At 53.0% G+C, this 23,821-nt stretch overlaps 9 protein-coding genes across 9 annotated transcripts; 6 read left to right on the top strand and 3 right to left on the bottom strand.

Annotated features, from left to right (window-relative positions):
• Positions 1–230: 230 nt before the first annotated feature.
• On the bottom strand, positions 231–1,715 carry N7474_005273 (ubiquitin C-terminal hydrolase 37; the record flags this gene model as incomplete). The annotated part of the gene is made up of 6 exons (XM_057196688.1): positions 231–757; positions 808–992; positions 1,045–1,226; positions 1,282–1,381; positions 1,445–1,539; positions 1,593–1,715. 6 exons carry the CDS (start codon positions 1,713–1,715, stop codon positions 231–233), a joined length of 1,212 nt encoding a protein of 403 aa, XP_057054084.1.
• Positions 1,716–1,973: 258 nt separating this feature from the next.
• N7474_005272 (uncharacterized protein) lies at positions 1,974–5,916 on the top strand (the record flags this gene model as incomplete). Its single annotated transcript, XM_057196687.1, has 4 exons — positions 1,974–2,447; positions 2,496–2,644; positions 2,695–5,660; positions 5,702–5,916. 4 exons carry the CDS (start codon positions 1,974–1,976, stop codon positions 5,914–5,916), a joined length of 3,804 nt encoding a protein of 1,267 aa, XP_057054083.1.
• A 181-nt stretch (positions 5,917–6,097) lies between these two features.
• On the bottom strand, positions 6,098–9,418 carry N7474_005271 (rRNA-processing protein UTP22; the record flags this gene model as incomplete). Its single annotated transcript, XM_057196686.1, has 1 exon — positions 6,098–9,418. The coding sequence occupies one exon, from the start codon at positions 9,416–9,418 to the stop codon at positions 6,098–6,100; it is 3,321 nt and encodes a 1,106-aa protein (XP_057054082.1).
• A 359-nt stretch (positions 9,419–9,777) lies between these two features.
• N7474_005270 (cystathionine gamma-synthase) lies at positions 9,778–11,847 on the top strand (the record flags this gene model as incomplete). The annotated part of the gene is made up of 5 exons (XM_057196685.1): positions 9,778–9,822; positions 9,920–11,333; positions 11,389–11,572; positions 11,633–11,675; positions 11,728–11,847. 5 exons carry the CDS (start codon positions 9,778–9,780, stop codon positions 11,845–11,847), a joined length of 1,806 nt encoding a protein of 601 aa, XP_057054081.1.
• A 377-nt stretch (positions 11,848–12,224) lies between these two features.
• Positions 12,225–13,349, bottom strand: N7474_005269 (uncharacterized protein; the record flags this gene model as incomplete). The annotated part of the gene is made up of 1 exon (XM_057196684.1): positions 12,225–13,349. The coding sequence occupies one exon, from the start codon at positions 13,347–13,349 to the stop codon at positions 12,225–12,227; it is 1,125 nt and encodes a 374-aa protein (XP_057054080.1).
• A 543-nt stretch (positions 13,350–13,892) lies between these two features.
• Positions 13,893–14,492, top strand: N7474_005268 (mitochondrial 54S ribosomal protein mL58; the record flags this gene model as incomplete). Its single annotated transcript, XM_057196683.1, has 1 exon — positions 13,893–14,492. One exon carries the CDS (start codon positions 13,893–13,895, stop codon positions 14,490–14,492), a length of 600 nt encoding a protein of 199 aa, XP_057054079.1.
• A 271-nt stretch (positions 14,493–14,763) lies between these two features.
• N7474_005267 (M20 family dipeptidase) lies at positions 14,764–16,546 on the top strand (the record flags this gene model as incomplete). The annotated part of the gene is made up of 5 exons (XM_057196682.1): positions 14,764–14,915; positions 14,981–15,012; positions 15,072–15,139; positions 15,198–16,315; positions 16,366–16,546. The coding sequence occupies 5 exons, from the start codon at positions 14,764–14,766 to the stop codon at positions 16,544–16,546; spliced, it is 1,551 nt and encodes a 516-aa protein (XP_057054078.1).
• A 297-nt stretch (positions 16,547–16,843) lies between these two features.
• N7474_005266 (DNA repair protein SMC6) lies at positions 16,844–20,851 on the top strand (the record flags this gene model as incomplete). Its single annotated transcript, XM_057196681.1, has 11 exons — positions 16,844–16,945; positions 17,012–17,409; positions 17,472–17,991; positions 18,042–18,269; positions 18,316–18,878; positions 18,948–19,041; positions 19,092–19,357; positions 19,425–20,081; positions 20,140–20,242; positions 20,295–20,596; positions 20,656–20,851. The coding sequence occupies 11 exons, from the start codon at positions 16,844–16,846 to the stop codon at positions 20,849–20,851; spliced, it is 3,429 nt and encodes a 1,142-aa protein (XP_057054077.1).
• Positions 20,852–21,581: 730 nt separating this feature from the next.
• dhh1 (DExD/H-box ATP-dependent RNA helicase DHH1) lies at positions 21,582–23,204 on the top strand (the record flags this gene model as incomplete). Its single annotated transcript, XM_057196680.1, has 3 exons — positions 21,582–21,625; positions 21,683–21,752; positions 21,807–23,204. The coding sequence occupies 3 exons, from the start codon at positions 21,582–21,584 to the stop codon at positions 23,202–23,204; spliced, it is 1,512 nt and encodes a 503-aa protein (XP_057054076.1).
• Between the last annotated feature and the right edge of the window lie 617 nt (positions 23,205–23,821).

The following is a 23,821-nucleotide window of genomic DNA, read 5'->3' as shown; positions in this document are numbered from 1 at the left end:
GGGCGGTGACGTGCGTTTTCAATCTAAAACGAGGGCTGGATGCTGGAAGTATCCGGTACCGAGAACCTGGTGAGCGGCCCCAGCTTTGTCCAAGTACCAGGTACCTCGACTTATCTACTATCAGCGGGCCAATCTCAACCCTATGCGGGACCATGAGGTGCCCGTGTGGCAACCAATAATAATGGCTGAACTATGGGAATCGACCACCTAATCTAACCCGGGCTAACTAATTACCACTGCAATTCCTGAATCAGCTGCTTGCGGGCCAGGAAGCGCAGCCAAGTCCGCACCGCAGGAGCATAGTCAAACCGCCGCCCAGCGGCATAGTCTGCGTCCGCCCACTGTGACTGTTTCTCCTCCTGGATGCTTGCACGCAAGCCCCGCTGCTCATGGCTGAGCTCCTGCTGTGCTTGCTGCAATTGTGCCGCGGAGAATGAGTTGTACTTGCGCGCATGGCCAGGCACGTCGGCCGTGTTGATATCCTCCCGCGTCAAGGGCAAAGACGAGTCAGGACCTAGTATCGTCTCCTGAAGCGCATCAAGTGTAGGCCCTGACGCGTCTTCTGTCTGGGATAAGATACACTGGTTGAGGATTTCTAGACACCGTACGTTGACTGCAAGCTGGCCCAGCAGCTCGGGCAGAGGGTCTCGCACGAGACCCAGGATAGAGAACTCGATCTGGTCCTCTTCGTAGGCCGCCATGCGGGTGAGAATATCCGGCTTGACCAACTCTAGCCAGTCTTCTTCGTTGCATTCGCCTACCGAAAAACATGAGAAAGGATCGGTTCCCAAGCGCGTACACACTTACCCAGCGTCTGGGGCTGCCGTTCGAGGCCGTCGAACTTCCACACTTTTCCCATTGCTGGTACGAACGCGATGAAGTGAAAGGAAGCATCTGAGTCATTTTCTTCATTGCCGTTCTTGGCCTTGCTAGATTTTTTGGACTTGGATTCGGTTTTGAGTTGTAGATCCGAACCGAGCATGTCCATTTTTCTAGAGGAAATCATTATCCAGAGCACGAACATCGAAGAAAGGGGTCCGGTACCGTGCGAAAGAGTTATGGACTCTTTTGACAAACTCGAAATTGTTGATTGCATCGCCCCGTAGCGCTGGGGTGAACGGCATAGTGAAATCCTTGAAGTGCTGAAGATTCTCTCCCAAGTTGACGTTTTCGATGTTGTTGACGATGTTCAGCAATGCGACACTCGCACATGCATTGTCGGCGGTCTGTCCTCGCCATCTTCAGCTTCGAAGCGCTTCACTAATCATTCACGCGACTGACCTGATTGGCAAACCAGAGGCCCTCTGGGCAGCTTGCTTCTTGCTTTCCGAAATCATCTTCGCGCCAGCGGAAGAGAAAGATTAGTCCGTAGACCGGCTTACTGTACACAACACGTTAGAGAGGCCTCTCCGTATCCAGGCGAAAGGACATAGATCAGGCATACTGGAGGAAGGCCATCATCTCGTCGTCCAGCGAAACAACTTCTTGCACCTTGACCCCTTTGACTCCAAACTCCCGCAGCATCACATTGAAAAGGGCCTGGCAAAGATGGTCAGGATGCATCCCGATGCGAGGGATGATCGGTCACTTACTGGCTCCGACTCTATCTCACAGAATCCATTCCAGCTGTCTCGCTCCTGGGATGTCGCCCGCTGGCAGATTTCAGAGACTGAAACGTCTGCGGACGAGCTACGGCGTCGTTTGCGAGCGACCATGATAAAGTGGGTGAATGACTCGGAAGTTGGGGAGCTGGAGTATATCAGGAATGGGATGATGCGTGGGTGGACCGAGCTTCCTTTCCTTTCCTTTCCTCCCGACGCGTTTTTTGTTTCTCTCACACTCTGCAACAACACCCAACGACGACTTGACCCTGCCCACCACAACTCGTTTTCTCTTCCTTCCCTTCCTCCTCATAACCCATCTGCCTTCCCCCAACCCAGCCAAATATCTTCTAACCACAGCATGCTGCTGCCATGAATGGCACGCCCCGCCTCCCGTCTGCATTTCCTCAGACGCCCCAGACTCTTCCACAAAGGAGAAGGCTCTTTGAGACCCCGACGCGCTCTCAGCCTCGCGACACACGATCTCCTCTAAAGTCCTCCCTCAAGTCCGTCAAGTCTCCATCCAAATCCCCGTCCAAGGCTATCCAACAACGCCCAAATGCGACGCCGTTGATCCCCGTCGACGTGGTCGACGCTCCGTCGCAACGCCTCTATGTGGTCGCTTTCTATCTGGCGCTGAATGCCTGGCGAGTGTATGAGTCGTGGACAGCGTCTGACGATCTGGATGCGACCTGGTTGTTTCTGAAGTGGGTGTCGGTGGATGGCTTCTTTTTGTTTGGACTACAGGCGTTGCGCATCCCATGGCTGGAGTGGGCATTCCCCACGACGCTGTCGCTATTCCTACTCCATGCAGTGGGCAACATCTTTTTGATGTTTCGCATACCGGTGGGTCCCCTCGCGCCCCAACCTCAACCCTTGGCTAACTCGCATTAGATTCCGATGGGCGCCTGGATTGGAGGAATGGTCAAGGTCGCCTATGATCGCGAACTCTCCATCTCGGAGCGGAGGGTCAAACCCGGAGATATCATACACAATGCGTCCTTGATTTTGGGGAAACAAATCGTGCACATTTTGCCCGAAGGGTGAGTTGGGAACGGATGTAGATGTGTGATCTTCGAGCTGACTAGGCTAGGTCGGCTGTTCTGAACCCCGATCGCGAGGCGCTTTGCATTGACTCTCAAAGAAACACGGTTAACCTCCCGATTCGCGTCAATCAAACCGATCCCATCCTGATCGAGGTGTTGCGACTTGATTTGAACACAGGCGAAAACGAAACTCTGACGATCCCGGCAAAACAAGTCAAGCAGCTGAAACGCCAGGCGGACAAGCGGCATGCAAACCGAGCGCCTGTCGCCCATCGGGATCTACTCTTACCCGTGAAGAAGACGGGTATCTATCGTCTACAGCGGGTGGTGGATGAATCTCAGCTGGATGTTCACACGCGTACATCTGACGCACTCGTCGTCTCTTGCCCGCGAGCGCTGATCAAGAACTCGCATACGAACAAATGTAAGGGGGAACTGTCCAACCTGGTTCTCGAAGTTGAGGGAACACCGCCCTTGAAGATCAAGTACAGTCGCCAAGTTAACCACCTCGACCGCGGGTTCTCCTTCCAGAACATTCAGCCTGACAATCTCCGCTCTCCGCTGCTGAATCAGAGGGCCAGTGGCGCTCTTTTCAGTGAGACTCAACCAGATATCTCGTGGGCCCAAAGCCAGAAGATTGACCTGCCTTTGAATGAGTCGCTGAATGTGGGTGGAGAGTGGTTTTACACTATTGAGGAAGTTCATGATGCTCTTGGGAATGTCGCCAATTATACCACTCTCTTTGATGACGGTGATCGGCCATCTGCCAAGTCAGTGTCGCAGTGGCACCAATTCTCCGTCCATGAACGCCCGCGACTGTCTCTATCTGGATGCAATGACCAACGTCCACTGCAAGTTGCTCGGGGAGATAGCGTGAACCTACCTGTCAACTTCCACGATGTGGGAAACGGTTACGTTGGGGATGGGCCATTCTCCGTTGTCTACTCGTTCAGAGGCAGTGACGATGCCCCGAAAGATGCCCGGACTCTTGTGTTGAAGCATTTGGATCAGAAAACTCCCATTAAGGAGCCGGGCTGGTATGCCTTGACGTCTGTCTCTAGCCAGTACTGCCCAGGCGACGTTCTGGAGCCCTCGTCGTGTTACTTGCACAATCCTCCAGAACCGGAACTAGCTGTTCGATCTGAGAAGATCTTCGACCGATGTGCCAACAACGCCGTCGGCTTGCTCATTGACCTGGACTTGACGGGCTCTCCACCATTTCGTCTCCGATACAGTATTGAAAGCAGCAAGGGCGCGGTGACAAAAACCCAAAAGATCGACGGATTAAGATCTCAACTCGACTTCACTCCATCAGAGGCTGGCTACTACCGGTATCGTTTCTTGGACATTGAAGATTCCATCTATTCTCCGCGGTCCCTGAAGGATCAAACTCCGATTCTAGAACAAGATGTGAAACCACCAGCTTCGGCCCATTTCATTGGGTCGAGAGAAGCGCGCAAGACTTGTTTTGGCGAATCGGTCTCTGTGGACGTGTCTTTTCTAGGAGAAGCTCCCTGGACATTGCAATATGAGCTCGTTCACAATGGGAAGAGGTCTAAACACACTCTCGAATCTGAAACGGAGATGGCGACCATCATCACCGACAAGCTAGTTAGCGGCGGCGAATACACTTTAGCTTTGACAAGTGTCAAGGACAAGTCGAGCTGCAAACGGAACCTGAAGGACAGTATTAAGATCGATGCCCGATCAAAACCTCCTCAGGCCTCTTTCGGCCAGATTGACAAGAAGAGGACTGTATCAGCACTGCAGGGCACCAAGGTCGATATCCCGCTACGATTGAGCGGCCAACGGCCGTGGACGGTGAAATACAAAAACGTCGATGTCAACCCTTCGCCCGTGGAGAAAACGTTCTGGGAAGAAAATAGCGCCCTGAGTGTGGATAGGGAAGGTCTCTATGAGCTCGTCGAAGTGTTTGACAGCTCGTGTCCTGGTTCTGTGGTCCAATCTGCGAACGAATTCGAAGTTTCGTGGATTCCTCGACCACATATCAGCGCTGTGGATGGTTCCTCAGTTGGAAAAACAGGCTCGGTTGTCAAGCCTGAAGTGTGTCAAGGCGACGATGATACTCTCGAACTCCGACTCTCCGGCAATCCTCCGTTCAGTCTTCAGTACGAACAGCGCCGAAAAGCGGATCGTGGGGCTCCTTCCGTGAGATCGCGCAATCTCAGAACCGCCCTTCATGTGGCTTCGATGGAGATGGACACGTCGGAGCCCGGTCAATACACCTACAAGTTTACCCAAGTTGGCGACAACCTCTATGATCATGACCCGAAGCGCAGCCCCCTGCTGGTCACTCAACAGGTGAACTCGCTCCCATCTGCCAAGTTTGACTCTCCGGGTCACATCTATGGCTTCTGCAAGGAGGATGCCAGTGGTGAAGAAACCGTCCCCGTCACTCTGGAAGGAATCCCACCCTTTTCGCTGGAGATCATGATCAAGCATCATTCAAACGCAAAACCGGAGATTGTCACCATTCCAAAAGTCAACTCCAACAGACACAACCTGCTCATCCCTCGGCGTCATCTGGACCTGGGCCAACATGTGGTCAGCATTCACAAAGTGCGCGATGCACGTGGATGTCAACGAACCACCGAGTACGACGCCTCTTCGGTTCGAGTGGCTGTGTCGGACGTGCCGACCATCATTCCGCTCGAATCCAAGACCGACTACTGTGTAGGTGAACGTCTTTCGTTCTCGCTCTCGGGACATGCTCCATTCGATGTATTCTATACCTTCAACGGCGCCCAGCGGAAGGCAACCTCGCAAAACACCAACTTCCGTCGCATTGCCGAGCGTCCCGGTGAGTTCACCATCACCGCAGTCAGCGATGGGGCCAGTGGCAAATGCAAGGCCCACAAGGACATCACCAAGGTCATCCATGAGATGCCCAGCGTGCGCATCAGCAGAGGCCAAACCTCTGTGGTGGACATCCACGAAGGTGGAGAAGCGGACCTTCATTTCGAGTTTTGGGGAACGCCCCCTTTGAGTTCACGTAAGTTTCCTCTGTTTATCGGTCTGGGCCGATGCTGACAGCGATTTTCCCGTACAGGTACATTCGAAGCTCCAATGTCCGGAAGGGGAAGAAGTCGGAGGTGCTTGATATCAAGCATGATATCTCTTACGAGCATCATAAAACCGTGAAAACCTCCGACGAAGGCACATACGAAGTCGTCGCTATCAAGGACAAGTTCTGTTCTTTCTCTTCTCAGGTGCCGTCGGGCAAAGCGGGCCAGCCGGCCGGGTCTTGAAAAGAAGAAAGCAGGATGTAACATGACTTCCCTTCCATGTGGTTTGATATAATGCTGGTGATTGTTTCGTGTTTAATTCTTCTTTACTCTGTCTTGGGAGGCTTGCATTGCAGCGGCGTGATCAGGTAATTTAATTGTACATTCAAAGAAAAAAATGGAGATTTTTATTACTTTAAACAATTTACTGTTCCTCACTAGTCTCGTGAGTTTCGATCTTCTCCACGAGACCGTCACCCAGTCTGGCAATCTCGTTCAAGATGGCGGGTCGGTTGATTGTAACGCGGTCCTTGGCCGTCGCCGAAGATGCCGGGGCCGTCGAGTATACTGTCTTGAGGTTCCAGCTCTTGTCTTTCAAGGCCTGGGGGTTCCAAAGACCAGCGACCACACTGCAGTGCTCGTCTCCATGGAAAAGAAGGATACCCTGGCTATAGCATGCCTGGACATCATGAACAAAAGACTTGATGGCTGCCATCTTCCCGGCGCGAGCAGAACCGGTGTCGGCCAGATTCTTGAATTTAGCCACAGCACCGGAGCGTTCATTAAGAACCTTGGGCCGAAGGTGGATGATGAAATCGTAGGGAGCCAAAGAAGTCTGGAAGAGGTCGGACACATCAAAGTCGCTGCTGTTCTTTCGGACCACGCTCATTGCGGCTTTTGCCAAAGTGGACATCCGAGCAGCCACGACCTTGGAGGGCTTTTCGTATTGGGTCCAGGTCACGCCGTCGGGATCCATATCGGAAGCGACAAACAGAGCAACGGTGTTCATTGCCGGATCGATGTTGCGCCAGGCTGAAAAGCGAGTGCGGATGGTCTCAGTCACATCGGGGTCCAAATCTCCGCCTAGGTCAATGATGAATGGCTCCTGCTGCCAGTCCCATCGGGCGAGAGAATGCAAAGTCCGCAGAAAACCCGTCATTACACTTGAAGGACAATCCCACGGATTAGGTTGCGTGAATGCTCGAGTTGCCAACAGTTCGATCAACTCGTCGTTAATCTGGGCAGAGAAAAGGTGGGAGCTGAACCAGAGTTTGAGCAGGCGGATAGTGGGTGAGAGAAGCGGAAATCGAGTACACAGGCTTCGAATTGCCTGTGTCAGACGCGGAGAATGGGTGAAAAGCTTCTTGTAGGAGAAGAGAGCATAGGCAACTCCTTCCCTCTCCCGAGGACTGAGAGTTTTATCCTTCAGTTGTCGCTCGAGTAATGTCTGTTCACGATCGTGATGGATTCTCAGGCGGAAAAGAAAGCCAGAGGTGTGAACAATATCTAGATAGGCGTTGTTCAGCACTTTGCTTGATTCATTTTCCAGGCCAACACGGCACGAAGTGGCAGCGCCTGCCGACGTCAAGGAGTCCCCGATCTTGATGAGGAAAGCCACCTTCGTCATCTGAATCGCAGTAAAATCATCAGGCCACCGCGCAGAGCTTTCAAACTGAAGCACAATGTCGGCAGCTTCGTGAGCAACCCCGCCAGAGCCTTGAACTCGGAGCGCTGTGTATCGGAGTAGTGGGCTGGCGGGGGCCAAGTGTCGAACATCCAGAGGAACTTCATCCATGTTTCGAATGGAACTTTCCAGATCGTTGAAGGCATTGTTGATCATTTGAAAAGGAGGACTGGAGTATGCCACAATGCCGTCACCTTCGCTGCGGAGCTTTTCATCATACTCGTCGCCGATGAACTCAAAATCCGACTCCGCGATTTTGAAATGCCGCTCCAGAATATATGCCAAGATTTGGTGCACAATAGATTTTTCTGATAGCTGTTCAGACCACACAAGACTCTCCAAAATACTGCCATCCTTGAAACGACGGAGCTCGGCCTTCTCTCCCCAAAAAGACCTGAACGAAGTGGCGGCCTCCTTCTCCTCAGCAGGAGGACCGTGGTCAACAACACGCAAAGCATTCTCAGCATCCAGAAGAAGCCCGACTGATAAAGTTCCACTGGCTTTCTTGATCAAGGACTTTGATCGAATAGACCAGGTATCGGCACAGTGACTGGAAAAAGATATGAGCTTGGCTCTGTCTCCAAGTGCCCTGGAGAGCACTTCGTATAGCGCATTTTGTTCGCGATGGGCTCGCAGAGTATCGCCGCTGAAAGACTTGGGGAATATCACGAGTCGGTCAAACTTCAATGTCGGTTCATCGACCTTCAAAATGAAAACTTTGTCAAAGTTGTCCTCGCGGGATTCATTAAGCATCTTTAGAGTAGTTGCTGCTTCACGGCGCAGTGTTGTATATGACCAAGCAGTCATTTTGTAGAGGATATTCAATCCTCTGCGACCATCATACAGAATGGGACCTTTTCCTTGTGGGAGAGAGAGGTCGCCAGAAAAGAGGAGCAGGGGGCTCGTCAGGTCTCTTCCAGCAAGGAACTGCATGGTTGCTTTGAAGATCTGGTAGCTACTGTATGAACGCATGAGAACAGGTTGCCCAGTCGGACCACCGCCCTCGAACAGCAAAGACATGAGTGCGGCCCATTCGAAGCCCCCGAAACCCCCACCTTGGAAGGAGGTGTGGAAACCCCGTTGCTGCAGCCAGGTGCGGGCAAGGATGCAGGCGTCCCGGAAGGACTCGCATTTTTGAGTGGCAGAGTGTAGAGCTTTGTGATAGAGAGAAACCGTGGCCTCTGACCGAAGGGTGGCATTATAGAACGGAGTTGGCTCTCCAATTTCCGAGTTGTCGGCGGAAGAGCCCTGGCGAATGTTGCTCTTCGTCGGCAGTGTCTTTGTGAGTGGGAACAGAGTTGGCTCAATTGCCGTGATGATGCGAATCTGGGGCTGGGCGGCTTTCTCATCGCGAGGCTCCAACAAGATGAGAGGACGGAGGCTGTCGCCATCTTGGATTCCAAATTTGACTTCGAACCCAAGGGAGGCCATCGATTCCTGGATGCCTGCAGCAAGACAGGCGACGTAATATGCCCTCTTGTGGAAGTATCGATAGTTGACAAAATCCTTCTCTTGAAAGAGCGAGCTGGGCATCGTCACCGCCAGATCAACTGCACGAGAGTCCGTGGTACGAGCACCTGTCCTCAAGGCGAGGCTTCCCACCACGTTGATATTTGTTGGCTTCGCATATGACATGGTATATTTCGTCTCCTTGCCGGGTCGTGGTTCAGGCCATGGGACCACAACCCCATTGGCGCTGCGCAACTCCTTTTCGACCTCGGAAATAGGCTTCGGTGGCTTTTCGGGTAGGTTTTCGATAGCATCCTTCACTTTATGCAGTGCTTCTTGAAGCTTCGACACGCGGTTCTCGTAGTTTGGTCTGAGGCCGGACAGCAACTCGTCCATCTGAAGCTTGAAGAAGCTGGATTTGTAGAAGCCGCTAGCCATGGCAAGCTCTGCAGAGCGCTCATCCTTTGCTCGGTTTCCCGCATTGGCCTTTGTGAAATGTCCATCTTTGCGCTGGGCAGTTCCGTCTGTTGAAGGTTTCGACTGCGTCGCTGGCGGAGCGGCGTCCTCTGGCAAAGGACTGAGCTTCCTTCGTTTGACTGTGTGCTCCGACATATTTGTCGGTGACTGAGGCACGGAAGGGGGGAGGGGGAGTGGGAGGAGTGAAAAGTGAAATTCGAACAGAACAAAAAGAAACATCAAAGCTCAGGGCGATAACTAGCGAAATTTTTTGGAGACTGATAACGGTAACAGGTATTGTAAGTATACGTAAAGTACTTCAAAAGCACTTCTTTTATCGTTCATTTATAATGAAATTTAAGTACCTTACATGTATCCACTATTGTATGGTATTACAGCGCCGAAGTCGCAGCGGAGTCATCACTGCTCTTCCTATTCTTCTTGCATCATTCTCTCTTTTCCGTACTTCCCAAAGCCAATTCTGATTCCATTTCCCCCTGCCAATATCTCGCAGGATGCTGCAAGCGCTAGGAGGCACTGTGCCTCCCAACACCGACCATGTACGTCTCCCTGCCCCGCGATCAAGATCTATGTGCCCCTCCATGGACAGCTGGGAGGGCATTTCCAGAAGCAATTCACTAACCCGGGTCTCCCCAGGCCGTCAGCGTATCGCTCCCGACGTGGAGATCCAACGTCGGCTATGAGGAAGGAGAGGACTGGGTTATGAGCAAGATGCAACTAGGCTATCCTCGGTTCTTCGTGCATCCCACTATCCAAAGACTCGCCCAGGAGATCATCCGTCGCCACGGGGACCCCAATACCGAGGCAGCCACTTTGTTTGCGTCCCCGAAAACGGCGCGCATCTGCTACTCGTTCATTATATCCCGCTGTCCGGCCGACGCGACGCCCAAAGTCCGAATCGTGAACTTCATTCCGTCCCCGCATACCGAAGCGACTTCAATCACGTCCACCTTGTCGAGCGTTATCTACCCCAAGGAATATGCGCCGGTTGCCAAACAGGTATGGCAACATTCTGGAAACGGCATATCCAGTCGGCGCGGCGAGTTCTGTCTTGGTGCCCTGGAGGACGGGTTCTTGGTGGAAGACAAGGGCTTCTCGACTGCGGAGTTGATTGCGCAGCGACCCTGTAAGGGACCCCGGAGATACCAGGGGAGAGGAGCTCTGAACGGCATCACACGGGGCTCCGCACACGCTGCGGGATCCGGAGATTTGCCCGCGGCAAGTAATGGGGTCCAAGATGGACGGGAATATGGGCAGTTCATCGAAGAGCGATTCGGCCGCAACCTGAGCCCTTCGCTGACCAACCAGGCAAAGCAAGCCGTGCGGAGACGCATTGCAGGCGTGCTAACAGCTGACGTTGACCTACCCGCGGCCCTCGACGAGAAGGTGTCCGAAGGCCGAGTGGCCGGCATTTCAGAGGACGATGTCTTCCTCTACCCCTCCGGCATGAGCTCTATCTTCAACTCCCATCAGATCATCATGGCTGCTCGAGGGGAGAAGAAGAGCATCTGTTTCGGATTTCCATACATTGATACGCTAAAGATCCTCCAGAAATGGGGACCGGGATGTTTGTTCTATGGCAACGGATCATCTGAAGATCTGGATGACTTGGAAACTCGTCTGAAAAATGGCGAACGGTTCCTCGCACTCTTCACAGAGGCACCCGGAAACCCACTGCTGAAGACCCCCGATCTGGTCCGGATACGCTCGTTAGCGGATCAGTATGATTTCGCTGTTGTGGTCGATGAAACAGTTGGCAATTTCCTGAACATCAACGTGCTTCGATATGCAGATATTGTGGTCAGCAGTTTGACCAAAATCTTCAGCGGAGACAGCAATGTCATGGGAGGGAGTGCCGTTCTCAACCCATCCGGGCAATATTATCAAAGTTTGAAAGAAACATTTGCCCGCGAGTATGAAGATATCTATTGGGCGGAGGATGCTCTTTTCCTGGAGCGAAACAGCCGAGACTTTGTGTCCCGAATTGACAAGATCAACGCCACCTCTGAAGATATCACGGCCATGCTGAAAGCATCTCCTCTAGGCAAGTGTATCTTCGCTAGCTATGCACGCTTTTCTGCTAACCGAGTCATCAAATTGTACAGTGAAAGAAGTGTACTATCCCAAGTACAGCCCTACGAGACTCTTCTATGACAGCTTCCGCAATCCCAATGGCGGTTATGGAGGCCTCTTCTCTGTCACGTTCTACTCAACTGCTGAAGCTATCGCCTTTTACGATACTCTGGAAGTCCTGAAAGGCCCCAGCCTGGGAACAAACTTTACTTTGAGGTTCGTCGTCGAAACTGCTGCGACCTTTTCTCACTCCTTGCTAACTCATGCCGGTTTCAGTTCCCCGTACACTCTCTTGGCCCATTATGGCGAACTTGACTGGGTATGTACCCCCTTCCACTGCAGGCGATTTGGAAACTAACCTCTTCTTGTAGGCGAAATCCTTCGGAGTGGAGTCGGATCTGGTCAGAACCAGCGTTGGGTTGGAGGACGTGGCCGATCTGCGCTCCAGGGTACAACGCGCCCTGGACGCCGTAGAAGCTGCCAGGAAATGAGGGGACTGGTTTGATCTCTTCATGATGAATAGCTCTCTGCAATCAGCATAAGCATTTCCATTGTTCAAAAGGATGTTGAGCATTCAGACTGTGTATATACAAAAACAGGTTGGTTAGAGCATCAAAGCGAACTTGATGAATGAACAAGCATATATTTGTGGATATCCAGATCCGTAGATAATGTTAAAAACGAAGTATTCGGGGAAACAAAGACACCATCGTCACGCCATCCTGCTGAAAACAGAGAGAAGGAGAGCGAAACTGGCCGGAGCTCAGCTAACCCTTCTCTGTTAGTGCAGCAGGGTTCCAGTTCCATTGCCTCCTTGCTATTGAAAAGCAAACGCCAGGTAGATAGAAGATCGAAGCAAACGGAGCAGCTAAAACGAACGATCAATCACCTCGTCATTGCCCACGGCACTGGCTGTCTGGCTAGCCACTCCACCCAATTCACCGCTCCCCGTTCTTCTCAATGCCTGCCGCATTGTTTCAATATTGAGTTCCCCGCCAAAACTCGAAGAGACCGGGCTCTGGGCCGTCGGGAATGGGCTTCCTGCGCCCCGAGCTCCGTGAGGAGGGGACATTTCCGTTCCTTTGAAGGAGGTTGCAATGCTCGTGGGTGGCGAGGTTCCCATCGCATGCGATGAGGCCGGTGAGCGCATTGGTGATGGGGATCGGTTGGCAGGTCCGACAGTGGACATTGCTGGGGCTGATGTATGTTGGGAGGGATCTCGACTGGCCCAGGGGTCGCCCGTTTCGGCGTGTTCGGCATTGACCACATCGGCAAAGGAGATAAAGCTCAAACGTCGCACATCCGTCGAGTCCAGCGCGCCGTGGGCAGATGAAACTTCGTCGGCATCGGAGTGGTTTGTTCCCGGGTGGTCATCGATTACCGAGGATGATAGCGACTGCTCCATCGGAGACGCGCCTATAACGCCTGCGACAGCAGACTGGTGTAGACTATGTGTGACAATCTCGACGGAATCGGGGTCCAGGTGGTCGTCCGTAATCGCAGCCGACGATGCCTCGAGAACCGGGGGGATATAGTTTTCTGTTCGAATATGTGCAGGGATCGAAGATGATGCTTGCGCCGGGACCATATCTTCCTGGACGCTTCGCTCAAATATCTGAGAGGCGGGCGAGTGCATGCGAGGCGGTAGTTGAGATGTGCATCCGGGAGACGGCGGGTGTCTTGGGGGGTGTCTCAGATCAAAGGGATTTGCCGGGCGCATTCCTTCGATTGGGCTCACGGGTGATGCTGGAGATGTCGTGCCGCTGTTCGAGGCACCACCGAATGTACCCTCGGTACAGTCCTTGTGGGCATCTTTCATTGGGATCCACGGTGGATATCCGGGCTTTGGAGCTCGAATTCGAGTTCCATCCTGAACGGTCAGGGATTCATTTCGGTCGGACTCGGCCAGCTCATCTAGCTGAGGAAACACTCGGGGAGGTCGAGGCAGACCATCCACCAACGAGGGCTGCACGCTGCTCTGGGATTCGACCATCACGACCAGGGTTGGGACGCAGTCCGAGAACAATGGCTTTATTAGATGAGAATGAAGGCCACTGAGGGAGGTGAGAGAACAGCCTAACAAAGGGCCATGACCAAAAACAGCCCGCCGATGACGTTGGGGGAGGAGAGGCTGGAAGGGCAGTAAGCAGTGCGAGCCAAAGCAGTCAAGGAGGCGACATTTCGTGTGTCTTGGGGATCGATGATGACGCCGGTGTGCAGGTGATCAAACATTAGTGAGCGCCGCCGTACCCGATACCTCCGGTCTGGCTCGGGGGCTGCACGGTGGAGTAAGTACCAGGTACTTCCGTCCCAGCACTATGCCTGATCTAGCAGGTCTCGTGACCCCTGGGAAAAACTTCAGGGCGGTTCCATCCATTCTACGCTTTCCCGGATCGCCCTCTGCCCCCTGTCCCGGTATAGTCTTCGCTTCCTTCGGTGTCTGAGATGTGCTTCATAACGGTCGCTGACCATTGCTATTTTTGATCTTCAGCCCATCCATCAATTCATCAATTGACCCGCCACTGGACCCCGATCGATGGCGACCTTCATCACGGGGCCGAAACGGCCATGGCTCACTCTGCCATTCCTCCTCCCATCATGGACAGATGCCTTGGTCCTGGGGTCGCGGCGCCATCAGTCTTCATATCGGCGGACCAAGCAACGCCTACGCGTCAAACCCGACGCCTCCTTCGGCTCGTCCGCCGAGCACCAGGACCGCATCATCTACAACCCTCCCTCCAGTGCCCCCAATGTCTATCACACGCCGACCAAGTTTCTACCCCCGGATGACGTCCGGCGAGCGATGCGGCCCGAGGATCCCGTGAAGCAAGATGTCGAAAGTCTTCCGGGCGTGTTCAAGAAAGTGTACGAGAAGAAATACCACCTCAGCCCGTCGGATATCGAGGAGATCCGCAAACTCCGGCTCGAGGACCCGATGAAATGGAGCCGCCACAAGCTGGCGAAGCGGTTTGACTGCTCGCCCATGTTTGTTGCGATGGTCTGCGAAGCCAGCCAGCAAAAGAAGGAGATCCAGAAGCAGGTCTTGGAGGCCGTGCAATCCCGCTGGGGTGCGAAGCGACGGATGGCCAGGGAGGACCGGCAGCTGCGCCGGGAGGCCTGGGGACGGGACGCGTAGGGTCTCTATTTTTTTTTTCCCTCTCTCTGTAAAGAAAGACATTGTATTCTAGCTTGTGTTGTTATGCGCCGCATCCAAATGCATACTAAACTATCCTTCTCAATCCTCTAGCAGCCTGCAAACGCGATAATAATCCATCTAAGTACATGTATTAAATCAATAGTGCCGATGACTAGCCGGGTGTATCCGACTACGACTGGTTTCAGTCGGTGGCCGCAACTAACCATTTCACTCGGTCCATTACCTAACTCTCTCTCTCTCTCGCCCTCCAATGCCCCTCTTTGCTCTCCGCGCAACGGTCGCTCGGTCGTTTCTCCCCCGGTTTTCTCTCTGCGCTCGTGCTTCTCTCCCTCCTCGTCGCTTCTACTACGGCTACATCAGTGACTCCAAAATGGCGCCGCAGCTGGAACCCTTCTTCAAGCAGTAAGTCCAACCTCCACCCCCACCACTTCCTCGCGGGAGAGAAAACTGACACACTCGCGGGATAGAGTCGATGACTCGTCTGTCGCCTTTATCGATCGTATGTCCTTGCCTTGACCACAACTGACTCTCCACATGCGCTGATCAAACCATGATTAGGTCTGCGAAAGGCGGTTGCGATTCCCTCAGTCTCCGCGCAAGATGAGAATCGAAAGGATGTGTTCCGGGTACGGTGGCAGAGTCTTTCCCCTCGTCATGGTTTTTTTGGACTGACGCGGTCCACAGATGGCTCAATTCCTCGCTTCTGAGCTAGAGGCTCTGGGCGCTGAGGTGCAGCAGAGACCCTTGGGCAAGCAGCCTGGCAAGGAACACCTCGATCTCCCACCGGTGGTCATCGCCCGCTACGGCAATGACAAGAACAAGCGCACCATCCTGGTCTACGGCCACTATGATGTGCAACCCGCCTTGATGGAAGATGGCTGGGCCACCGAGCCCTTCGAGCTGACCATCGATGACAAGGGCCGGATGTATGGCCGCGGTAGCACGGACGACAAGGGCCCCGTTCTTGGCTGGCTTAATGTGATTGAGGCTCACCGCAAGGCCGGTGTTGAGCTGCCTGTCAATCTGCTGTGCTGCTTCGAAGGCATGGAGGAGTATGGCTCGGAGGGTCTGGATGAGTTTATCCAAACCGAGGCCAAAGGATTCTTCAAGGATGCCGATGCCGTTTGCATTTCAGATAACTACTGGTTGGGTACTGAGAAGCCTTGCCTGACCTATGGCCTGCGCGGCTGCAACTACTACTCTGTGAGCGTCTCCGGTCCTGCTCAGGATCTCCACAGCGGTGTCTTTGGAGGCTCTGCCCACGAGCCCATGACCGATTTGATGCATGTGTTATCGAAGCTGGTTGACCCTCAGGGCAACATTCTCATTCCGGGCCTCATGGATCTGGTGGCTCCTCTCACGGAGGAAGAGAAAAAGTTGTACCCCAACATCAGCTACACCATGGACAACCTGCACGAGTCTCTGGGCAGTGAAACGGGCATCCACCCCACCAAGGAGCGCACCCTCATGGCCCGGTGGCGCTATCCCTCCCTGTCCATCCACGGCGTGGAGGGCGCCTACTCCGCCCCCGGAGCGAAGACTGTTATCCCGGCCAAGGTGATTGGCAAGTTCTCGATCCGCACCGTGCCTAACATGGAAAGCCCCGATGTGAACAAGCTCGTCTTCGACCACATCAAGGCCGAGTTTGCCAAGTTGAACAGCAAGAACAAGCTGGATGTGTGGCTCCAGCACGATGGCAAGTGGTGGGTTGCCAGCCCCAAGCACTGGAACTTCACCGCCGCCAGCAAGGCCGTTGAGCAGGTCTTTGGTGTCGAGCCTGATCTGACTCGCGAGGGCGGAAGGTATGTCTGATCTTCTCCTGGCGGTCCGAGTGTCACTAATCGATTTACAGTATCCCGGTCACCTTGACCTTTGAGCAAGCCACCGGCAAGAATGTTCTGCTTCTCCCCATGGGCAGCTCGACTGATGCCGCGCACTCGATCAACGAGAAGCTCGACCGGAGGAACTACATTGAGGGCACCAAGCTTCTGGGAGCCTATCTGCACTACGTTGCGGAAGAGCCCATCGCATAGGCTCATCCGTGTCCAGATCGAGTTCTCCTAAACAATGCAAAGAGTTCTAGCCCAACCCATGATAATAATGTCGATGTAGACGTAACTAGTTAAAAGACATATAGAGTGGATGACTAAGGGCCCCTCGGAGGGGCTGACCGCCTTTCTGCTCTGCCACTGACGCGAAAAAGGATCCCCGGACGCGCGCTCGTTGTCTCTTCACGCGGTTTTTTGGATCACGGGCAAGTGAGCCCACTGCGAGGCTTCAGCATGAGCTAGCTTCGTTCCTATGTCGGCCGATTTGCTCTTTATCTTTCCATGCCATCCTTCAAACGCGTGCAGGGGTCTTCGGACTCTGAGGACTCCTCTGCCCTGTCCGATGCGAGCCCCGTTCTGAATGGCTCTGCCTTCCCTCACTCGGTATGTATGCCCTTCTCGGAAATATTTGGATGAGATCCAACACGCTGACTGCTGCATACGACACAGAGGAAACGGCCTCGTACATCTGAGTCGCCCACTACGTCCGGAGAGGATGTCGATTTACCCGGGCCCAGATTCCTGTCCGTCGCTGACGATGCGCTTACGGAAGACGAGGAAGAGCTGGAACTGCGTCAGACACAACTCATTCAGGAGAAATACTCCCACCTTGTCGACGAAGCCAACGTCCCCGCCGAGCATGGAATCCTCGAGCGCGTGGAGTGCTACAATTTCATGTGTCACGATCACTTTCACGTGGAGCTCGGTCCCCTGATCAACTTCATTGTGGGCAAAAATGGCAGTGGCAAGAGTGCTATTCTGACCGCGATTACCCTCTGCCTCGGAGGAAAGGCTTCGGCTACCAACCGTGGGCAGAGCCTCAAGAATTTCATCAAGGAGGGCAAGGAGTAAGTCCATCGATTTTGTTCCTGGTCATTTTACGATCTGACCGAGTTTGGCCTCTTTTTAGAAACGCAACCATCATCGTTCGAATCAAAAATCAAGGCGATGGTGCCTACATGCCAGACGACTATGGAAAATCCATTATCGTTGAACGCCATTTCTCCAAGAGCGGTGCCAGCGGGTTCAAAATCAAGGCTGAGAATGGCCGTATAGTTTCGACCAAGAAGGCAGAGCTGGATGCCATCACCGATTACTTTTCCCTGCAGATCGACAACCCAATGAACGTTCTCTCCCAGGACATGGCCCGTCAATTTCTCAGCACATCCAGCCCGGCTGAAAAGTACAAATTCTTTGTCAAGGGCGTTCAACTGGAACAGCTGGATCAGGATTACCGATTGATCGAAGAGTCGGTTGACCAAATCGAAGAAAAACTCCGGAACAAGGCACAGGATATCAAGATCTTGGGGAACCGAAGGGATGCGGCGAAGAAAAAATTGGAAATCTCCGATCAACATGATTCGTTGAGAGAGCGCCTCCGGCTCATCCGTGGTCAAGCGGCCTGGGCCCAGGTAGAGGAACAAGAGAGAGTATGAGGATTCATTCCCGTGGTGATTGTCCGTCAGTCTGACTAAAACAGATACGAGACTCTATGAGCGAGGAGCTTTCCAAAGCGGATGCCCTGATAGCATCTGCAGAGGCTGAACTCGGCCGATTCGACGACGCGTTTCAAGATGTTGAACAAGAATCTGAAACAGCAGATGAACATGCTTCGCGAGCTGCACAAGCGCTGGAGGAAGGGCAAGTGGAAAGGGACAAGGTCAAGGAGAGATTAGATGAGCAGATGAATGCCCGCCATGGCCTCCAGGTAATTTGCACTCAACGTTCCTGGTAACTTTGCTAACCCATTGTAGGCCGAGCAACGTCAAATCAGGGAATATGTCAAGCGAGCAGACACCCAAGTCCGGGACGCACAGCAAAAGATTGACGAAGAGAACCAACGTCTTGCTGATGCAAGCGGTGGGAGCTATGCTCGGAAGCAAGAGGAGTGCGAACAAGCAGCAAACGACGCTGCATCTGCTCGGCATGAATATGAAGAGCATCGCAATGGTGTTGACCAGATACGCGAAGATCTTCAAACTGCTGAGAAGGAGGCAGAATTGGCGAAGAGGCCTCTTGAACGGAAAAGGAATGATATTGAGCAGGCAGAGACCCGGCTCAGAGCCCTCTCTCGAGAGGATGGACGAACTCAGTCCGGTTTCCATGAAAGGCTGCCTATGCTTCTGAGGGCTATTCAACAGCAAGAACGATCATTCGCCGCACGTCCAGTCGGCCCAATCGGTCATCACGTTACGTTGCTTAAACCGAAGTGGTCATCGATCTTGGAAAATTCTTTTGGCGGCACACTCGGTAGTTTCATCGTGACTTCCAAGCAAGACATGAATCTTCTTTCCAGCATCATGCAACGGGTGAACTGGTAAGGATCCAAATATCCTGTTCCTTCTCTATATGAGAGCATATCTCGTCTGACAAAAATTTACGGCAGTCAATGTCCAATTCTCATTGGGCGGGGCGGTCATCTCGATACATCGGCCCACGAACCGGACCCTGAATATGACACTGCCTTGCGGGTTCTCCAAGTAAGAGGTTTATATGACTGAAATATCGTGAGCTTGCTAACCCCCTGCAGATTGACAACGAATTAGTACGCCGACAGTTGATTATCAACCACGGAATAGAACAAATGCTGTTGATTGAGAGCTTGGATGAAGCGACCTCTGTGCTCTTCGATGGCCAGCGCCCAAGGAACGTGAAACGATGCTACAGCATCGATGCAAAAGATCGCCGCCGAGGATTGCATCTGTCATACACTCGAGCCGGTGAACCAACCCAGTCACCCGTACCCATGTACCGTGGCAACCCCCGGATGAAATCGGACCTCGCCTCCCAAATCAGGTAGAATATCCAGTCGACATGAATCCCCACAATGCGCTCAATATACTAATCCATTTTCGGCCTACAGTGTGCAGAATGATGTGATTCAAGACCTCAAGCGTGAAGCGAACGAGCTGGAACAACAATTGCGATCAGCTCGTGCCCGAGTCGAGGCTTGTAAGCAGGCGCAGGTGAGGCACGGAAGAAGGGAGAAAGAGTTGCAAATCAATATGCAAAGGATGGAAGATCATGCAGAAGCCCTCAAAGATGCCCTAGACAAAGAAAATGTCGAAGATGGGCATATTGATGCCCTCCACGCAGCCCTGAAGGAAGCTGAACACGAGAAGCGGATTAACGAGGGTTCCTACCAGGATAGCGTTACGGCCATGAGCGACATGATGCAGACCCTGAAGGAGATTCGGCGAGAACTGCAGGCCAAGGATGGCGAACTCTCGGAGCTGCAAGAAAAATCCCGAGTGGCTGAGAGTGAGAAGGCGCGCGTGGTTGACAAGCGCCGTAAGATTCTCAGCGACAAGAATGCTGCCGTCGAACGCATCAATGGCGATAAGCGTGACAGAGAGCGCATTCATGAAAAGCGCGAACAGCTCGCTGCACGGGTTGTCGATTACACTGAGAAGGCAAGCATGGTCTGCGCTCGCGTTCCTGTCGATGAGAGAGAAACTCCGGCGAGCTTGGACTTGAAACTGGAAACGTTAAATCGGGATCTCCAGCGCTACAACCAACAGTATGATTCTTTGAACCCAGCAGACTTCGGGGTGTTCACACATGCTAACTCCATTTAGGCTGGGGGCATCGCGAGATGAGATCGCTGCGGAAGCTGGCAGAACAGAATCCGCTTACCTGCGGGCTAAGAAACAGGTCGAGGAGTTGACAACACTGGCTCAGGTATGTGCCGGCAACTTTTTGATTTTCTTTATCTCACGCATTATTGCCGCAGATGTTCAAAGACACCCTTGAGAATCGGAAGAAACGGTGGGAGATCTTCCGGTCTCACATCTCTTCTCGGGCCAAAGCTCAATTCACATACCTTCTGAGCGAGCGAAGCTTCCGTGGTCGGCTTCTGGCAGATCATACCGGCAAACTCTTGGATTTGCAAGTCGAACCCGATATCACCAAGGATGATGCCACGGGCCGTGGCGCCAAAACCCTGTCTGGGGGTGAAAAGTCGTTTTCCCAAGTGTGTCTTCTGCTGGCCCTTTGGGAAGCCATGGGTTCACCCATTCGCTGCCTCGATGAGTTGTACGTTCCCGAGTCGCCTCCAGTTTTTCTTTTGTCCTTCTGCTGACTCGTGTACCTAGCGATGTGTATATGGACCATATCAACAGGAGGATGGCCATTGACATGCTTATGATTGCGGCCCGACGGTCGATCGGACGACAGTTCATTCTCATCACCCCTGGAACGAAAACCGACATCACCATCGCTCCGGATGTCCGGGTGAAGGAGTTGGCAGAGCCCGAGCGCGGCCAAACCGCGCTATCATTCCGGCAATGAGCTTTGCCTAGCACGACAAATGATTGAGATTGATTTCCAGCGCATAATACCCGTTTGAATGTAACTACTACCTCCAGCCCGTACTCAGATCTATGTCGTAGGCAGAATAGGTATATAGGGCAGTGCGGGCATTACCTAAGCGAGAGCGGCGGGGCCAGTGAAAGCGTCGTCAACTTTGCTTTTCTTTCTTCCTCCCCATCTCCCTTCACTTAGTATTCGCACAACCCCTACCTCTCGTGCCAACCAACATCCGGCCCTTCCTCTCTTCTTCACACCTCTGCTCCCTTTGGGCTTTTCACTACCATCCTTGCCTGAGAGTCCGTCTTTCGCCTCTTCTGCCACTCCCACAGAAGCCTCGTTTGAGTGACATTATATGCTTTGACGGTCTGCCTAACGTCTTGACTGCGTTTGATCTGAACAACCCCGGGTTTTCTTTCAACTTCTTCGAAGTGACAGCTTACACATCCTCAATTGTCACCCACGAAACCTTGATTCTCCCTCTCGAGCGTCAGATTTTCTTCCGCGCCGATCAATCACCACCACCAGTTCACTCACACAACAACTGCTGGCAACAAAAACTCAACAACCTTCTTCAATATCACCTTATTCCAACTTCTGAACCTCTTGCTCCTCTCCTCCACACGTGGTCCATCGACCTCGTTGAAATTCAATTCCTTTGAGGTCATCGCAAACCCTACACCCACCCCTGCCTCTCCCATATTCTATCACCATGGCCGACGCGCTTGCCTCCCAACTCAGTAATACCAAGCTAGGGTGAGTTGGAATCTCCACTGGCTTTTCGTTCCTGTTGAATTCTAATTCGGTCTTTAGGGAAACCCCAGACGCAAAGCTTCAGGACTCCCTCAATCTACCCCCCAAAGATGCCAGACCCCAAACTGAGGTTTGTTTTACACGGAATAACCTGGGTATAGTATGGAACTAAAAATTGTCGCAGGATGTCACCGCTACCAAGGGCCTCGAGTTCGAGGATTTCTACATCAAACGGGAACTGATGATGGGCATTTTTGAGGCTGGATTTGAGAAGCCTTCTCCCATCCAAGAAGAGACGATACCCGTTGCCCTCACGGGCAGAGACATTCTGGCTCGAGCAAAGAACGGTACTGGCAAAACAGCAGCCTTCGTCATCCCTACTCTAGAGCGCATCAACCCCAAGAGCACCAAAACCCAGGCACTGATTCTGGTACCCACGAGAGAACTTGCCCTTCAAACATCTCAAGTCTGCAAGACCCTTGGGAAACATCTGGGGATCAACGTCATGGTTACCACTGGTGGAACAGGTTTGATGGACGATATTATTCGGTTGAATGATGCCGTCCATATCCTTGTCGGAACTCCCGGTCGAGTGCTTGACTTGGCTAGCAAAGGTGTCGCCGACCTGTCGGAGTGCCCAACCTTTGTCATGGATGAAGCAGACAAGCTTCTTTCCCCTGAGTTCACCCCAGTCATCGAGCAACTTTTGTCGTTCCACCCCAAGGATCGCCAGGTGATGCTCTTCAGCGCTACATTCCCCATGATTGTCAAGTCCTTCAAGGACAAGCACATGCGCAACCCTTATGAGATCAACCTGATGGACGAACTCACTCTGCGGGGTATCACCCAGTACTATGCCTTCGTTGAGGAGAAGCAAAAGGTTCATTGCCTCAACACCCTTTTCTCGAAGCTCCAGATCAACCAATCGATCATTTTCTGCAACTCGACCAACCGTGTGGAGCTTTTGGCGAAAAAGATCACGGAACTGGGCTATTCGTGCTTCTATTCTCATGCACGAATGCTCCAACAGCACCGCAACCGTGTCTTCCACGATTTCCGAAACGGCGTGTGCCGCAACCTGGTCTGTTCGGACTTGCTTACCCGTGGCATTGATATCCAAGCTGTCAACGTTGTCATCAATTTCGACTTTCCCAAGAACGCCGAAACCTACCTTCACCGTATCGGTCGTTCTGGTCGCTTTGGTCACTTGGGTCTGGCCATCAACCTCATCAACTGGGACGATCGGTTCAACTTGTACAAGATCGAGCAGGAACTGGGCACTGAAATTCAGCCCATCCCTCAAAACATTGATAAGAAACTGTACGTGTATGACTCCCCGGAGAACATTCCGCGCCCGATCTCCAATCCCGCGGGGCAAGAACCAGCGCCCAGCAATGGAGATCGTCAGCCTCGTCGTCAGAATCACCATCCAAATGGTGGACAGTATTACAACCGAGGCCGAGGCAACAACTATCGCGGCGGCCGAGGGCAAGGCCCACGGCGTGGCGGGCACAACGACCCCAGCAAAGCGGCTTTTGGTCAAGGTCAGCCAGGTGGTAAGCCGCAGGCGCCCATCTCCTAAAACTGCCCCAATTCGAATTGGGTCTTGCGGATTTATCTTCCCGACCCCGAAATGGTTTACGCAGCGGTTGTTCTTGTTCTGATCATGCTTTGATATGTTGTCGTTCTTGCGGTCCTGACGTCTTTTGATATTCCTTCTCGTTCCTCTACTCTGCTGTTTACAGCGGTCGTGTTGCATTGATTTGGCCTCCGAGTTCTTCGTTAGTGGGCATGGAGTCCACTGTCTCGCTATGACCCTGCGATCTCCTCTCTGGTCACGAGCCACACTGTCGGCTATGTGTATCATATTCCCTCCTCCTTTTGTTTTCCATCCTTTTCATGGTTCCGGTCGGTTCATATACTGCCACGGTCTCGTCGGGTTTTGGGTGCAAGACTGTTGCATTTTTCGGCGCCGTGGATGCTCCACGCTCCTTCTCGTCATCCCACATGGGTGTACATATGCCGATATCGCGCGGCTGTGGCCCGACGGTGTGAAGGATGGATGGCGTTCTGCAGAAGCTATCGGTTGATTCTTTGGCGTTCCTGTGGAGTCGGGCCAGTGGCTCATATATGATCGGATGCGACTTTCCTCGGCTGGCTTCCTTTTTACTATTCCCCCAATGTTTTCTTTTTCAGCGT

The sequence above is a fragment of the Penicillium riverlandense genome, assembly GCF_028828495.1.
Source record: "Penicillium riverlandense strain IBT 135883 chromosome Unknown utg000003l_segment0_segment0, whole genome shotgun sequence".
Classification (NCBI taxonomy): domain Eukaryota; kingdom Fungi; phylum Ascomycota; class Eurotiomycetes; order Eurotiales; family Aspergillaceae; genus Penicillium; species Penicillium riverlandense.
The sequence above is the reverse complement of the archived record's forward strand: the minus strand, read 5'-3'. Positions and strand labels throughout refer to the sequence as shown.